This window comes from Balearica regulorum, chromosome 2, assembly GCF_011004875.1.
Source record: "Balearica regulorum gibbericeps isolate bBalReg1 chromosome 2, bBalReg1.pri, whole genome shotgun sequence".
Taxonomy (NCBI): domain Eukaryota; kingdom Metazoa; phylum Chordata; class Aves; order Gruiformes; family Gruidae; genus Balearica; species Balearica regulorum.
The window spans coordinates 24,813,130-24,831,119 of NC_046185.1; the positions used below are offsets into that span (position 1 = coordinate 24,813,130).

At 37.5% G+C, this 17,990-nt stretch overlaps 1 protein-coding gene across 6 annotated transcripts in view; it reads right to left on the bottom strand.

The window, feature by feature from the left end:
- Positions 1-17,990, bottom strand: part of MATN2 (matrilin 2) — a 74,393-nt gene that overhangs the window by 36,583 nt on the left and 19,820 nt on the right. For all 6 annotated transcript variants that reach the window (XM_075743640.1, XM_075743642.1, XM_075743644.1 and 3 more), the window contains exons 3-5: positions 13,870-14,439; positions 9,619-9,741; positions 5,117-5,239 (exon numbers count right to left, since the gene is read on the bottom strand). In XM_075743640.1, the coding sequence (XP_075599755.1) occupies positions 5,117-5,239; positions 9,619-9,741; positions 13,870-14,439 (816 nt within the window). The remainder of the gene's footprint in view (positions 1-5,116; positions 5,240-9,618; positions 9,742-13,869; positions 14,440-17,990) is intronic.

The window sequence follows — 17,990 nt, forward strand, 5'->3', positions numbered from 1 at the left end:
AGCCCATATGGATCGCTCCATAAAGACCTCCTCCTCTGCATTTAAACCCTAACAAAATGCATTTCTACCACAATACCTGCAACTGCCGGACTCATGATTATAAAGTGGAGAATAGAACAGAACAGAACAGAACAGAATAGAATAGAATACAGCAGAGTAGAATAGAATAGTTCCAGTTGGAAGGGATGTACAACAATCATCTAGTCCAACTGCCTGGACAATACAGGGCTGACCAAAAGTCAAAGCATGTAAACAAATGCTTCCTCATGTCCAATTTGAACCTCCCCTAGCGCAGCTTTGAACCATTCCCATGTGTCCTGTCATGAGACCAGCACCTCCCTCTCCACATCCCCTCCTCCAGAAGCTGTAGGGAGCAATGAGGTTGCCCTCAGCCTCTTTCTCTCCAAGACAAGCCCAAAGTCCTTAGCCGGTCCTCAGAGCACATACCTTCCAGCCCTTTCACCAGCTTTGCTGTTTGAGAGACAACTAAACAGGTCTTAGAATGCTTTATTATCAACATCTGAGCAACTATGACCCTAAGCACTTTCAGATGACAATCTCTTGAGGGAGGAACTGTGCCTTCTTATGGCTATGCAGCTGCTAATGTATTGTGGACAGAAAGGAAAAAAGCCCAACAAAATAAATAACTAATTTATTCCAAGATTGCTTTTTTCCATTTATAGTCTTCTGGGGACTTCTTATAGAAGTAGGTTTGTTGGCCTGTAAGACTAATAAGCATATCAATTTGAATAATAACCTTCCACTAACACAGTTAAGAAGTGAGAACATGTTTTTGAGAGTTGCTTTTAGTGATAAGTATTATTCCCTTTTTTCAATAATTTTTGTATACAAATTGCCCTAATTCCAGGCAGGCTTAGCCTTGCAGAGTGGCACTAGTAATTGACCTACAAATGAATTTCACTTTTAGTTTCATATTTCATTTCAGTGATACTTCAGTAGGTAAGTTGTCCATGGAGTTAAATCTTCCTGAAAAGACTGAGAAAAAAATATAAATCTATATTTCTTATATTGAAGTACTGTAATCCTTTAGTTGGTGTGCAGAAAATATACACAGTTTGTGGAAGAGCAAAGCAGAATAATATTTTCCTAATTTTTAAAGTTTTATTATTTTCATATTTCTGTACAGAGATATACACTAGAATGTGAACACTTAGAGATCTCACTGTTTTTAATGTTAGCCCATGCCTATTTCAGTAAGAAACTTTTCTAAAGGATGAATTAATGTCTTTTTAATAAGCAAGCAATTAATTCAGTTGCCATCTCCCCATGTTTGTTCCACCCTGTTTTTCTTGCTTGGAACTAGCTGGTAAGTGACGAGAGCCATCTTTTGCTTCCTGTTACCAGTTCTGCACTCTGGGTGCTTACATTGCCCTCTCTGAACTGTGGACAGCATGGGTCTCCTTTCTCTTTTATTGTTATTTTACTCCTATGATGTTTATATAGGTTATTCAGGCTTAGGAGAATGAAACAAGTTAAGGAGAAAGGTAGAAGAAAAGGGTAGGAAGAAAAAGTGACAGAATAAGTAAAGGCATAAGGAGGATGAAAAAGAATATGGAGAAAGAGTGGAGCAGACGCATGGAAGACTCGTAAGAACCTAGAAAGCAGCCAAAAAAATCTAGCAGTGCCAGGACTGCAGAGAGGTGCCAGCAGCCAAACCACTGCCAGGAGAAGAGGTCCCAAGCCCAACAGCTGCAGCAATACGGAGACAGTCTAGTGCCAGTGCCAGGAAAGAGAGGACAGCATGTCCAGCACCACCAAGAAGGTGGAGAGACTGAGTGTCCAGCAGCATGATGGAGAAAGAATGGCTCGTTACCACCAAACTTTAGCTGACAGGATTTTGTTCATGTGAAAGGAGGGCAGTTAACATTAAAAGCTATTTAAAAAGGCAAAATGATAGTGCTCTGCCAGCCATACTTATCACTGAGCAGACGGTGTCAAATATTGTTTAGTTGACAAATTTGTTCATAAACTGTGTGTTGCAAACACTTAGAATGGTTGGCCATTCAGTGGTCACTTTGAACGCATACGTGGTGAGCCACTGGTTGTGAGATTTTATTTAATTATTGCCATTCAGGTAACTAGCTGACATATGTGTCAATAAAGCAATTAGTATTGCCTATGAACCTTAACCAGAGAAATTAGCCCATCAGAAAGGAGGAAGAGAACTTAATAAACCTGCTGGTGAAATGAGTTTTCTGCACTTATTCATTTACTTTTGCTGGAGTTAAAATTTTAGAAGTCTTAGATATCTTAGAGAGAAACCTTTGGCTCTTTGAGAGAACCACAATGTGTATGTCCTACTGAAATTCTCTCTTCATTCTCTGGATGAAGGGCAGAGAGTAACCTTAATGAAGTCACTGCTTTTTGCAAAACTGTTGTTTTACTCAGTGGTCTCTGGAATATGTGTACATTAAGATCTTTCTTCTGATCCTGCTCGTTTGATAATAAATACTTCAGAAAAAAGTATTCACTAAATACTAGAAGTATTCTTCACTAGCTTAAGAGTAATGAAAACTGAGACTTATCACTACTAATTCAGTACTATACATAGTCTCCTTTACAAGATTTTCCAGCAAGGATAATTATTCATTGGTGATCACATCTGCAGAAGCTGTACATTCGTGGTAGTAGCATATTCCTCAAAAATCTGAAATTGTTCAAATCTGAAAAGTCAAATTCTGGAGACTGACAGCTAACAGGATTTGCAGACAAATTAGCATCAAAGGCACTAATTACTCAGACAATCTTTTCCTGTTCAGGAAATGTAGAGAGGCTAAGTTCTGCATGGTAAAACATAATTAATATACATTGAACCATTCACATGCATCAGTAAGAAATTAAAAAGTTAAATGGTCAAATAAATGCAAAAGAAAACTGAAAAACAGAAGTGCTAATAATGTGCTTTAAAATTACAATTAATACTTCTAATTATTGCAGGGGTATGAATAGCATAAGTTCATGTTTTTTTGCTAAACTAGGTATAAATGAAAAGAAATCAAGTGGAGCAGAAAGCCAGATATAAAATGCAAGATACCATAGTGAACCCATGCATGAACTGTATTTTGAAAATAACAGAAAGAAATGGAGAATATGAAATCTTCAAATGTCATCAATAGAGCTTATAATAGGCCTGTATCTCTCCAGGCCAAAGAGAGTCAATGAGGAGGTAGAAGAAAATGTTAAAGATGTATCACACTTCCAAACAGCACTCTTCAGATTTTGCAGAGAAATTAACAGGTGAAAACCAAATGCCACTGTAAGAAATATAATAAATGGCATAGAAATATTTTGAAGCTTTCAATAAGAAATATAGACTTCATATTTATTAGAGAGGATAATAATAGGTTTAACATACAAAGAATTTCACCAAAATTTATTTTTATCCCTACGATGCTAAGGTAGCTACCTTCCCCGTAAGAATATTATTGGCTGTAGAGGACCCTTCAACTTAATAGAGAGAAAACAGTAACAATAGCTGACGACTGTTCTCTCTAACAGAGATTGAGACTCTAATCCGAATATTTCAGATTAGAATATAAGGTAGGAAAGAACTGGAGATGAAAGAACCTAACAACAGAGTCACAGATTTTCTGTCTCAGGATATAGTCAAATCAATAGCAGAGAAATATATGCTTTATCCTAACACAGGTAAAGGTCATGAGGATTAGCTAAGGTTATTGGATGAACTTCTGTGGAGTGTTGGATGTAGAAATTTGGGCCAGAACATCTAACAGGCCTTCTTGCCTAAATAGCCATTATTAGCTGCATTTTCAAAACGATTCAGCTTCAGAAAGCAGGTTCTTAAAATGGTTTATTAGTGGCCAAATTATGCTGAAGATAAACTATGTTGAGAAACTTAAACACTCCTATACTGAGATCATGAAATGACAATTAAGGGAAACATTTCTGAAGAGTAAGTACAGAGTGAACCTTCTTCAAAACCGCCTGTGTTATCCTAGGTCTAAAAAACCTCAAAACCTCTTCTGTGTCCCATGCAGAAAGTTCAGTTCCATAAACTGTCATCTATTTTGCATCTCAAAATAGGATTATCCTGCAAAGTAATATCTCTGTCAAGGTAATAAGAGACAGGTTATAATATATTAGAGTTGTTTAAAATTACAAGAAAGAGTAAGCTGTTGGACAAAAGCATTGTGGTGGCCTGTGGCAGATTTGGGGCCAAGGATTCACTTGGATTCACTTCCATGGGATTTCAGCATGTGTTTGAAATTAAGCATGCATTTAAGTGCTTGCCTGAAGAGAATACCTAACAAATAATGAGAGGTTTCTTTTAAAGGATTCACGAATTGGGTTTTTTGTGGTGGATACCAGAAGATGGTATTTTCCCAAAATGTAGCATGGAATGAAAAGTTTACGAGAAGGCTAATAGACTAGTGAAAAACATTACCCTAAAAGTATTTACTGTGTATAAATGGGGAAGAAGAGTGAGATACTTGTATGGTAATAAAGAGGGAAGTATGTTTTGTATTAAAAAAATATTAGACTGTGTTTCCACACTCACTCTTTTGAGTTGAAATTCTTAGAGCTGATGTTTACTTCTTTAATGCCCATAACAAAAACTAAAGGCAGATAGTGGATGGGTTCTTAAGGGGGGCTAGACTTTCCTTAAAGTAATTTTCCCCAAAAGAGTTTGAAATCTCTCCTGGCACGACCATAAAAACAAGTGAGAAATGGCAAGAAATTGCCCACTTTCAAGTTTTTCCATGTGTAACTTCTGTCTGAAGAGGACCTAGCGAGTTTGTCTGGCTTTGTTTGCTTTTTAATGGCCACATATATCATGCCAGTACATTGCTGGCCACCTACATGGATCTAGAATAAAACATCTGGTGTGTTGTTTCAGAACAGCAATGTTACTTTCTGTGCGAAATTAGTTGCAACAATTTTCCCAAGTTTCATTATCATTCATTATCAGTAAAGGCCTACAAACATGCCAATGTGTATTCTTCCTTATATACCACTCACATAATAGAAGAGAACTTCCCATCATTGTGTTTGGCTAAACTGGATATTAATTTACATTTAATTTTCCTTTGGTTTCTGTCAAGAGATAAATGTGAATTGCTAAACGCATACTCACCGACACAATTCTTTCCATTTGCATCAAGCTCATACCCTTCATAACACTGACAGACGTAAGACCCAGGTGTGTTCACACAAATCTGCTCACAGGCATGTTTCTCCACAGCACAAAGGTCTTGAGCTACAAAACATAATTGCATGAATATGAAATTCTTTGATGTTCTATAATGCACAAAAAATCAAAAACAAATTTCAGGAAGCTATAAACACCTCTTTTGAGATGAGCTCATTTTAACACAGATCATGCCAATGTTGTCAAACAGTTATGCCAGCAGGAACAATCACTCAAAGCTGAGGAGCTCATTCCTTCAGCTGAAGGCAAGGACTATTGATGGGCTGCTGGTGAATAGTAGAGTTGCTTGACTGTATGTTTCTCTAAAAAAGTCTGAAGGGAATCCTTCAGGTTTTTTTTGAAAAGAGCACACGTGGGGTTTTTTGTCTTTTCTTTTCTTTTTGCATAACCCTCCCAGATAAATGATGATGAGGTTGGAAAGGGGGGGGGAGGGGGGGAAGAAAACTCAACACCAAAAGACTGGTGCATATTTAATTTCTGAGTTTAACAATTTTTCAGTTTTGTGCAAAATACCATAGGAAGTTACCCCTCCCAAGCAAAAGATGTCATTAGAAAAATTACTACAACAAATGAGGTCAGTTCAGCACCTAGCCAAATGAAGCACATTAGGCTTCCTTTTCAATAGACTAAAACTTTCTGAGAACCCCAAGCTTCCCCAGTGAAATTTCTGGAAAGCAGAGTCCTTTGTGTTGCTCAGGATCAAGCCCAGAGACTGCTCAACACATAAAGATCGTTTACAGCTACAAAAAAAGACTTTTGGAACATGTCTGAGGAAACTAGCCAAGCAAATACAAATTTTCTTTTATAGCTGTCTGCTTCCTATCAAGCGGCATGATGAACAGCATAAACAGTTATTTAACTCTCTTGTTCCAGTATAAACATCCACAAATAGATAATTTTCCAGCTACATTTCCTCTTTTGTACTATTTTGTATATAAATGTAAGATTTGAACATCTCTAGAGAAGAATGGAAGAAATTAAGTTAAACAAACAAACACAGTGTAATGAGCAAAGAAAAGCCATTATCTGACACAACCACTCTTCTCTAGAAAAGTTAGATGAGAGTATGTGAAAGGAGCATCCTTTCCATGGATGCAAAACCATCTTAATGAAATAAATATAAAAATATTTCAAATCAAATAAAAGAACTTTTTTTTTTTTCCCTAGTTTTGTTCTGGAAGATAGCTGAGTTGATTGGCTGGCTGGCTGGTTGGTTGGTTGGTTGGTTTTTTTCATGTGGAAAGCAACAAATCACAAGTATTGCAGATCTTCTTCCTTTCATGCAAGGGAATAATTTTTTTAAAAAATAATTTTATAATGAAATGTATCAAGGAACAAAACTATCACCTGTTCAAAAGAGAAATGCATCCTCTTCCAGCCTGAAGCAAAGTTGTCAATTCATTGCTGATAGAAACTATGCGGTTAAGGGATTTTAAGAACTGAATACTGATATGGTGTACTCTCACAACATAAAAAAAAAGGAACAGAAGAATGAAAAAAGAGTATAACTTTAGGTACATACCATTCATCTCTTCTGCACTGTTTAATTTAGAAAGTGTTAAATATATCTGTGAGGAAACTATTTGTTCATGAAAGAGCTGACAAACATATCCAAACCTTAGATAAATACTTCTGGTTTATGTTGATCATGTATTGCACTAAACATAAACACGATGAAGATTTATTTTACTCAAAGGTCAAGTGAGGAACATGTTGTCTCTGTGCACTTGTGGACAATCAGCAGCCGATGAAGGTAACTAAAATGGTCACAGACTGTGGGGTTTTCTATCGCCGTGCTTCCCCTTACCTCCAGAAAGAAGCTGTCCAGTTTGTCCAGGCTTGGTCCCCTTTCCTCATGAATTCTGTTACTTCTCTGGGGAGTTTTTAGACATAATGGTTTGACCTTGTCTAGACTGCTACAGTATCATCTCCCTCCTTCACCAATGATTTCCACCATCCTAGCACATTTAAGGCCAGTGTGATGGCTCTCAATATTAGATTTCCAGTGCTAATTGCTAAAATTAGTTTATAGTTTGGTGATGTAGAAAAAAAGTCCATTACAAGTAGGCTACAAACACACTGAATGACTCATTTCCCTTTCATATTTAGCAAACTACAATCTACTATCATCTGATTGATGATCAAAGCAAGTACACAGTCAAGCAAATCATGTGTGACAGGTAAGTGGGGAAAACTAATATAAGACTGAGTCATAGCTAAAAAAAAGAGTAAAGCAATGCAGCAATGGGCTTTGAAAAATGGCAGAGAGGGAAAATATTGAGGGCCACTGTGCATGGGTCACTAGTAGGAAAACTACACGCAATTCCTAAACTCTCTTGGAAATTAATGTGCAATTTGAAGCAGTGCAGTGCCCAAAAGCTGAACTACTGGCTGATAAAAACTATGGAAATGTAACACGATAAAAAAGAAGGGACAATAAAGAAAGAATTTTTCATAGTTGTAATTAATTTTTTTTTAATTGACCCACAAAAAAAATTTCAATCGTCAAAATTGATGTTAGGGGTGAGGATGGGGAAAATGTGTGAAAGGAAATTTGAAAAAAGGATTATTTTTTAATTTCAAGTAATTTCCAGAAAAATAAATGCAAAAGAATTCTTTCTTTCTTTAATTTTTTTTATGAAGCATGAAGAGGGTTTAAAAGAAAGATTTAAAGGATACAAAAGTTTTAAATGAGAAGCATTTTAAGAGGGACACAATGAAAAGAATGGGTTAGAGAATATTATTGAAATTTGATTACATAGTTGGAGCCGTCATTTGGGATTCTGACCACCCTCCTTCTGAAGAGTTATAGCAAATATGCGGAAGCACAGTAAATAGGCTGTGTGGAAAATTGTTCTTGTCGCTATTCTTGTCTTGGCTCAGCTGCTAAACCAAATAATAATTAGGACATATTCCAGATGATTGCATTGAATTTTTTTGCATCTTCTTGAGGAAACAAAAACATGAATAAAGTGTTAAATTTGTTCCATTTAACACAAAACATTCCCCTATAATTCCTACACATGCATATGACAAATGTCTACATTTGGTGAAGGATGCTGGTGAGAAGGACTAGAAAACAGAGATTCCTAAAAGTAACTAATCCCATAGGAGCATAGGAGGTGAACAGCTCAAAAAGCAGTTTCCTGCCATAGCCCAAAGTGTGTGAAGATGCTTCCACGCAGCAGCAGGAATGCCCAAATCACTCCGGTGCTGACATTCTTTTGTTCCCATTCCTATTCACTGAGGCTCTGACTGAAACCATGTGTCTCACTGCGCATGTAAGGACTCTAATCCCCAAGCTGCAGAGTCGCCTCAGATACTGACATACTCTTGCTGTTTCAGTGGTCTTTAAGTATTTGCTGTAAAATACAACACTAGGCAAGAGAGACTTAACTCTCTAATCCCAAGCTACCTGATTGTTTTATGGCACTCTCCTGAGATGTGGAACATGCGAGTTCAAACACAAGGATTGGATTTGAGCCTGCATCCTTCACCTTAATTCTAAATCATCAGTTGTGAGGGGTACATCCTATGCTCTCACCATGACTGTCTCCTCCAGCTTTTTGAAAAGACGTTTTCCAAAATTTTTCTTCTGGCTAAAATCAGTTTGGCAAATTTCACTTGAATCCATGCACTGTCATGGGATAAGAAACTGCATTTTTAGCAAGTACATTTTCCACAAGTAATTAGAACGAGTATTACATAATTTCTTTAAAATAATGGTGGATACAGAAATAAATTTGGCATACCCATCTGCTGTTAATTACTAGGAAGAAAGTTAAAATGGACAAAAGAAATACTGCTTACAAAGATCACAATTAAATACAGTTTGTTATAAACTGTAAAGCCAATTACTTAAAACTGAAAAAAGTGAACCCTTTTAAAGAAGGAAATGAGAGCACAAGCAAGACTTCTGAAATTATTCTTTGAATGGTTGCAAACCCTTACACTTCAAGCGGCAGTTAGGAAGAGCTTTCCAGAACGGCAAGTTATTTCACAGTTCTCTAGTATGAGGTTTATTGCACCTTTCTGTACTACTTAGTACTGGTTGCTATCTAGACAAGTTACTAAAGTAGTTGAATTCACCTCATGTGAGATGATAAAACAGTTCTTTTTTTGATTGTTGCTTCATCGTTGAATTTATTACACCAATAAAAGTCAAATGCAGTTTTATGTAGTTACAGTGTACCTCTGCAGAGCTATGTATAAAAACTAGCTTGATGTATTTCAGAAAGGTTTATAAGAACTTCATTTACACAAAACAAGAAAAAGAATTACAACTTCACCTTTTCAGACTCTTTCTGATGATTACCATGAATTACATACTGAGCTTGGTCCTTCCTTATGAGCCCAACAAAAAGGGTATGTGATGTTAAGCACGTTTTTTGGAGCATGAAAGAGAAAAGTTAAGAAAGATAACATACTGCTGCAAGTCTTCTGGTCGGCATTCAGAATGTATCCTTGTTTACATCTGCATACGTAGGAGCCAGGGGTGTTTATGCAGAAGTGATCACAGCGATGCTCAACTGTACTGCACATATGGGGCACTGAAAGAAAAAAAGTAAAAGGTTGTTAACTGCTGGTCTTACCTATTTGTGGTCACAACTGAAAAAAAAAGGTGCAGAAAATTTTACTGAAGTAATTTAGAAATTTCAAATTAAATGTTGACAGTAAAGACAAAAATGGAAGCTTAAGCCTATAAGACTAAAAAAAGCCTTAACAAACAGTACCATGTAATTATGCCTAAAAAAAAAAGAAAATTAGCTATTTTCTGTCTGGTTTACATTGGTGGCATGTTTTTGGACATAAAATTACATGTGGAATGGAGATATAAACAAAACAAAAATATGCAATAGAGTATCTGGAAACACGAATTACTTCGTGGTCCCAAGAAGACAATGAGACAAACCTACCACATACACATTTAGAAAATAAGTGGATTTTAAGTACAAACTGTTCTAGATAACATTCAATTTCTTGAATAAAGAAAATCACCACGCAGCACAATACTAAAGAAGAATGGCTAGAAAACAACTTGATGGTGAATCTTGCTTGCTTAGTTATTAATGTTGAGGAACATACAAGCAATACATGACAACTCTGAGGTCATGCATCTCCAAGACTCAGTAAGTAGGAGCTGAGCTGAGCTACACTCCAGAGTGTAAGTCCTTCTGAGTCTATTTTTAATCTGCTCGTATTTTAAGTCTCCAATAGCAAGTAGTAAAATGCAACAGGCTGAGACAGTAAGAAAGAAAAAGTATAGTGGGCCTATTCTGTCAAGTTTATTGCTGAACTATTTTTCTCCAGATCAGTATTTGAGAATTAGAATATCTCCCTGATGTTTTCTTCCCACTGAAGCATTGCTTGTATGTAATTTCTATAATATATTGGTGAATTACTTCTCAGAGAACATTGTGTGGAAAATAATCTATTTTGCTCAACCACAATTAGGGACTGATGTGCTCCTCATTGTGCTAGGCTGACAAAGCTCAAAATTTATGCAATAGATATTAACATTCATCTTCTTCTAGCAGCCACAATAGATGCCTGATAAATAACTTAACATGTGGTATGTGTGGTACTTGGGGAAAAAAAAATGTGGTTTTGAGATACATACTATGCATCTCATCTTTGGAATGGTTACCAGAGTTATCCATTTATTACTAATATACATACCACCACAATTCCCAAATCTCTTTATCAGCTTTTTGGATCTCATAATTTTCTGCCATAATAAAACTTCTCAAGTACTTTTATTTATGTGACTATAGACCTGCTTGGACTTCTTGTCTTTTCATCTTTCTGTCATTCTGAAAATGAAGTTTATAACCTATGACACTTTCTAAACAGAAGTTTCCTCCTGGCTATATTTCACAAGCTTTCAACATCAAGCATAGCTTGTTATGACCAAAGAAGCACCTTCAAATATGACAAATGAAAAATATATTCGTTTAAGCATCAGAAAATCTTACCATATATTAATGCTATAGAATGTGAATCTATAGAACATTATTCCAAAAACCATCAGTCCTCCCATATCAAAAGAACATAAAGTTTCAAAACAAGAGTACTAAACCCCCCCAAAAAAAAACAAAAAGAAAGAAAAAAGAAACATTCAATGATAGGTGTCCCAATAACTTGGTCCCTTCTGAGAATATATTGTTTCCATCTGTTACCAATCTTCTGATATACTATCACGTACATTTTTTTCCAAAGTGTTTCTGTTGCACCCATTTCAAAGAATCAGTGGTATTATGGTCATTAGTCAGATTTCTGTGGTGAAGGAGGCTGCTGTCTGTATGATTTCTGCAACCTCATTTGTTGCTGGAGGTGTTTGGTGGACACAGCCAGGGACTGAAGTAATAGAAAGGGTGATCTCATAGTTAAGGAATTTGAACGTGAGCCTTGTGAATTAGATTTTATCTCTGCCTATGTCACAGGGTCCTTATTTGATTTTGGGCAAGCCAATAATATCAGTATCTTCAAGCAAGCATCAACCTTCGCACTGTATGAGTTCAGCTAGAGACACCTGAATCTGGATTTGCAAGAATGCACGACTCACTCAGCTGCAAGTGAAGGCTCTAAGTGTAACTGCTGTGTTATATTAGTTAAAATGCCAAATGCCCCAGAAAATCAGACCGGGGATTGCACTGAGTCAAATATTTAAAGTTAGTGGGCGATCTTAACAGTCTTAATCCTGTTTCTGTGCCTCTGATCCTCCAACATAAAATGGGGATGACACCACTATCTACTCTTATCTACTCTGCCATCCACAGGTAAGCAGTGGTTAATTTCATGTATTTTTTATTCCCCCCCCAGAGCTTCATCACTTGGCCAGGTTTTTCTCTTACCCTCACAGGAACCATGAAGACACATCCCCACAGACATAAAGGCAATCTAGGACAGCCAAGGCCTTTCCCCACAGCATGAAGCCCAGCAGACTGTGTCCCAGGAGACCTGACCAGAGGAGTGCCTTCAATTGTTCTAGCAAAGAAACAAGGTATTCAGGTGTTCTACTTGGCTACTATGATATTGCCTCTGGTCTACACTTGGGAGGACTTAAAAAAACTAATCACATTTCCTGGGAGGGATGTAGGTGCTGTAGCGTGGAGAGGCTATGAGATGCTTAGATTGCTCTGTTGAAATTAAGCAAACTGAACACTGCTTCATGGCCCAGACTCAATAAAATATTAAGGATCCTATCTGTGATTTAGTACCTTAAGTTAAAATCTGTAAGATGCTAACGGCTTAAATTCTCTGTTGAACCCGGGCCTGGGTTTTAAGAGCATTTCTGGATCCCACCTTCAATTCCTGACACAGCAAATGTTGGGGAGGCACTCCTGAGAAAAGGAGGCAGCAGCAGTGCTTGTCACCTCCATACTCCTCCATCTGCAGGGAGGCTGGTTTTATTGAGGATCATGTGTATTTGGATTAAAAGTGAGCTATAAAACTCTGACACGTTTACTGGACATTGCCTAGTCAGAAAAAAAATTAGTAAGTGCTATTTGTACTGGATTTGTTTCTAAAATGCAATTAAAAAAATCCAGTAAGATGAAGTTTTGTAGCATTTGCTGTTCGTTCCATTTAAACTCTCAATCCATGTTTAGTTTACTCTTTTCTTTTTTTTAAATGCATTTTACTACGCCAGCTAATAATAAGGCAAGGAAAAGACAGGAAAAAATATATTATCTGATGAATGTCAGTGATGGTGTTTTGTGCTGATGCAGTTCAGCTGGAGCCCTGTTGCTCTTTGAAACCATTTTGGAAAAGACCACGTCAGGAAAATTCTCCAGACTATCCTGACAATAAACCACAGTTCTTTTCTGGCAAAAGCATCCCTAGAGACGAGTGAGCATTCAACCTCATCATGCATTCTTTTTCTGGACTCTGCGGAAAATGCCTCAGTTTAATGCTAAACCTGTATGAACATCTTTCATATTTATCTCAAAAAAAAAAAATAATTACATCAAGTACACAGATTGGAATAAAAATAATTAAGTATGCCACAATATCTGTAAAAGGTAATTTCTTATCAGGGAATTGCAGATGAAAACAATTTCTCTGTTGTAAATTAATACCTATTAAAATATTGTTTACTTTATTGTGTGAATGAATAATATCACTGTAATGGCTTTTCCTAACTTCCTGTATTTAAAATGGATGGAATAAAACCACTACCATGTGTCTCTGTGTCTCACTTCCAGTAACAAGGCATGCACAGAAATAATTGTTTGCATAGAATTAATATGAAAGCTTTGGAAGAGGAATCCAATTTTTTAAATAACCAAGACTGTTTAGCAGTCTGAAGTTTCAGTACTAAAGGAGATCACATTTACAAATCAATAGATGACACAACTTATCTAATAATCAAATAGTAGAGGGTTGTAAATTTATTGCTATTATGCAATGAATAGGAAACTCATGATATGTGTGTTTGCCTCACTGCTGATGACCATTAGGAATTAGACTACATTTTATGGCACTTAGCAGTAGAATTAGTTTTTCCACATATGTATGACTGCTGTACTGAATGTTGTCTGGCTAGTCTCCCTTTTTTCAATATATATATTCTAACAGATAAAGTTCTATGTAAAAAACAAGTTTAATGACAATGCATATTTTTTTCTGTGTTTTACTTTCATCTATGCATTCAAATCTATAGATAAAAATCTTACCACAAAGTTTAGTCTGGAAGGCAGAGGTCAGTGTTTCAATCTGACTGAAGTTAGCAACGAGAAACACATGCTCTTCATGCGGTTCACTCCCAATGGACTTCAGTGTGTTCATATCTACTCTTCCCACTCCAATGGCAAAAATCAGGATACCCGAGTTACGAGCTTTAGCAGCAATCTCTGCCACTGGATCCTGAGGTCTCCCATCCGTCACTATCATGATAATTCGGGGCACATTCTGCTTCAGAGGTCGAGCTCCTTCTGACTCTGAAAATGCAATGTTCACTGCATACTGAATAGCCAGTCCAGTCATGGTGCCAGTTGCCAGGTGCATCATCCTCTTCACTGCTCTTTCAATATCCTGCTTCCTCCTGAATGTCTTCAGCGAGAACTCATGTTTGACTGTGCTGCCGTACTGAATCAGACCTACTCGGGTGACATCAGGACTGATGTCCAGAAACTGCAAGATGGTTAAAATGAACTCCTTCACTTTTTCAAAGTCATAAGGACGTACGCTGCGAGAGCTGTCAATGATGAAGACAAGGTCCAAACGTTTGTTGTTGCAAGTATTTTCTGGAAGGCAAAATGCAAACAAAAATACAAGAATTTCAAAATGCAAATTGGTTCAGGTTGACCTGACGTCTCAAACATGCTGTCTAAACAAACACCTTGAGAAGTGCTGGGAAAACACAGGAAAAATATGAGCTGTCAGAACTAAGGCTACTTGGGCAATATAAATTTGGCCTCCAGTAAATAACAAAAGCCGCCTGTTACATGATCAGTATATATATATATTTTTTTTTGTGAGATCAGTGCCCAGAATGGCTAATGGCAGTGGAATGGATGGATACTTGTGCCATACCCTGTTTTGTCATTGTTCTTGACTTTTTGACTTCATACCCCACACAGGATGGAAACCCTCTCTGAACTACATAGTTACTATTTGAGTGGGGTGCACTATGATGCTTTTTGTAGTAGTGCCTGATAATTTAGAAAGCTAACACTCCAATGAGGCAGGGTGGTATCAGTCCGCCATTACAAAACAGGGAAGCAGAACACAAAGAAATTTAGGTCAAAATCATCTGTTAGTTGCAGTGACTGATACGAGACGTAAACAGACTGATTTTTCAGGGAACTTGGCATTAAGCAGCACTTCGTATGTACAAAGCACAGCTCTCAATGACGCCAACTGCAGCTGTAAATGCTCAGCACTTCTGCAAATCAAACCCCATGATTTCAAATGCATAATTAATGACTATCTGGGAAAAGTCTCATCTATTGGACTAGCTCAGCATCACACAGAAATTCTGTGGCTGCATGAGAGAAAATCCTGTTGTCTACAGTGGCACTCAACTTGTCCAAAAGACCACTCATATATTTCCTGAAATCTTCTGTTTCAGTCATCAACAGTCTTTTTTCCCAAGAGCCACTGAAGAAGAAATACCACAGGGTATGTCTATATCTGACAACTGCACATGCAGGCAGGCCAAGCTATCATGGATAACAGCAGAAGTGAAGGTTGGCTGCCTTCTGGGCATGCTACCAGCTTTCTGGGACTCTGGGTATACATCCTCTGGCTTCTGCCCAGCATCCTTCCTTTTTGAAAGAAGATGAGACATATGCATGAGTTGCATGATGAGAATGGATAGGGACTGACCATTCACAGAAAGCGCTGCAGCACATGGCAGGCTTAAGGCGAGCAGGGGGAGGTGAGCCACAAGCCTTCCCACAGAAGGCAGCATATGGCAAAAGATTAAAAGGACTTTGAAGGGTTTAATGGGATGGTGGTGAAGAAAAATCAACTGAGGTTTAATATGTACATTAAAGACCCCTACAGATTAGAAAATCCTTGAGCCACAAAAGCATGACAGTTGGGGGAATACCTGCAGGTAGTATTGTCTTGTTCTTGTTCTACGCATGCCCTTTTGACTGCTGTCAGAGACAGGACTCACTCGGTTAGATAGACCTATGGCTTCAATCAGCGTGTCTGCTCTTAAATTCCTGTGGCCATGAATAAAACTGTGAGGTAGCTAGCTGCTCGTTTGTCTGCCTGGCTTGAAAGATTAAAGGTGGCAAGAATGCTCATCAAACTGCAATGGCGTCCTCATCTTACTAAGCTGAGATATCTCTAATCAGTAATCATCTCCCTTATTGCCCAACCCAATTCAATTCCCAGTACACTCTCATCCATCTTCTGCACTGAATGAGGCAAGTGCTCAGTGGAAAAGTAGTATTTGACTGTATAATTAAAGGTCATGTCATATTGCACAAGTGGGCCAATCAAAGACTCAATTGGAAAAACATCTGTCTGTAGACAAGCCTTTACATGAGTTCGCTTGTGATTGCTGATGAATGCTAACCATGTACTTCTGCCAAGGCAAGGGGTGAGAAAAGCCTGTTTTCACTTGTTAACTCAGAGGCCTCTTTCATAGATTACGAAGAACATTTGTGGGCATAGAATAAAAATGCTCTTTGATGACAATAAAAAATGACCGCCTGGATTTATTCATGTGCAATCCACAGTATGGCTTTATTCATAAGCATAGGAATATGCTCAAGTTGCTTATTCTTTCAAAATCAGAGGATGTTGAATGCAAGCCAAACTGAGCAGAAACAAAATTCCAGTTCTAATGGGATACAGATATCCTGACATATTAACTATTTTCCATCTTCTTATCTTAGTAGCATATCTAATTATTAATTATTTTTACTAAAATAACATGAAATATTCCAGCATGGTTGTAATACAAAGATAATGCTAAGATATGATATGTGGGAGCAGAGCAAGGGGAAAGAAAGATAATTACAGAAAAAAGACTAAGAGTATGTGTGTGTGTATATATGAGGGGAAGGACAGAGGAGGGAGAAGGGTAAAATGACTGCTATTTTATTTCCCTTAAAACAAGTCAAAACTAGAGCCATGGTGTTGAACACTTTTAATTTGAATATAGAGATTTGGATCCCAGTCTGAAGAGATTCAGTTATGTATTTTGAAGTCAGGCATGAATCTTGGTGGGAAAAAACCTGGGCGGCATTAGTGGATAGTACTACCAGAAACACACCCCATTGTGCTACATTAGTTAGGAAAAATCTATCAGTCTGAATGCAACACAGTATACCTCAAAAATACTTTCACTAGCAAAATTCTGTCTATAGAAATACTAAACATTTCCAAATTAAAAATTTTTTGTCTTCTGACTTGGTGGGGATTTTTAATAATGTCGTATTATTTAAAGTGGATTTAGCTGAAACAGGCTCCATGAAAAATAAAATGTAAATCTTTTACTAAGCAAAAGTCCAGTTGGGTGGTATTTTGAGGAGTGGCAATCCGTAATGACTAACAGATCTGAACACTCATCCCCTCAGACAAACTTGCAGTGATACCTTTTTAGCAGTCGCATGCTTCTGCACTTGCCCTGTAAACTATAACCTCTTCCTCTTACCAGCTCTCCAACAGGGAACTTTCTCACAACTTTGGCAAACATCCTCATACCCGAAAGTAATTCCCTTCCACTCTTCTTATGAAAAGTGACACATTCATTGAAAAGAACTACTCATCCATAAACCTGATTCTAAGTCAGCAGAGGTTTTGTATTGCCAACACAAAAGTTAAAAAAATGCTCGATGTGAGTTGTATTATCCAAAGGCAAGGCACAGAAAGGACAGGCAAGACAAGGACAGACAAGGCAAGGGAAGAGAAGGGAAGGTCAAGTCAACAGTTCTCCTATGCTCTCCTTCTCCACTCAATATCCAGTTTGTCTGTAAATGATAGTTACAGTGATGCCACCTTTGCAAAATTAACAATGCAAGAAAATTTCAGTTCTCCCTGGAAGAATCCAGCTGGGATCCAATTACCGAGAGATATATAAAGCAAAGCTTAAAAGAATATTCATTGGGCATCTTAATTGCCTCTAAAGCTGCAAATTCTATTAAATTATTTTCTCTGATCCCTGCAGATTTCCTTCTCCTCCTTTCTCAAAGCAAATTACGCTCAGTCCTGAACACCTACTTTGGCTTTGACGAAGCTCACACTGACTTTGCTCACCCACCCAGGGTCTGTCTGAGAGTGTGTTTGTACCCTCTCAGCTTATTTCTAACTAAAGCTACATTACCTTAAAATAACT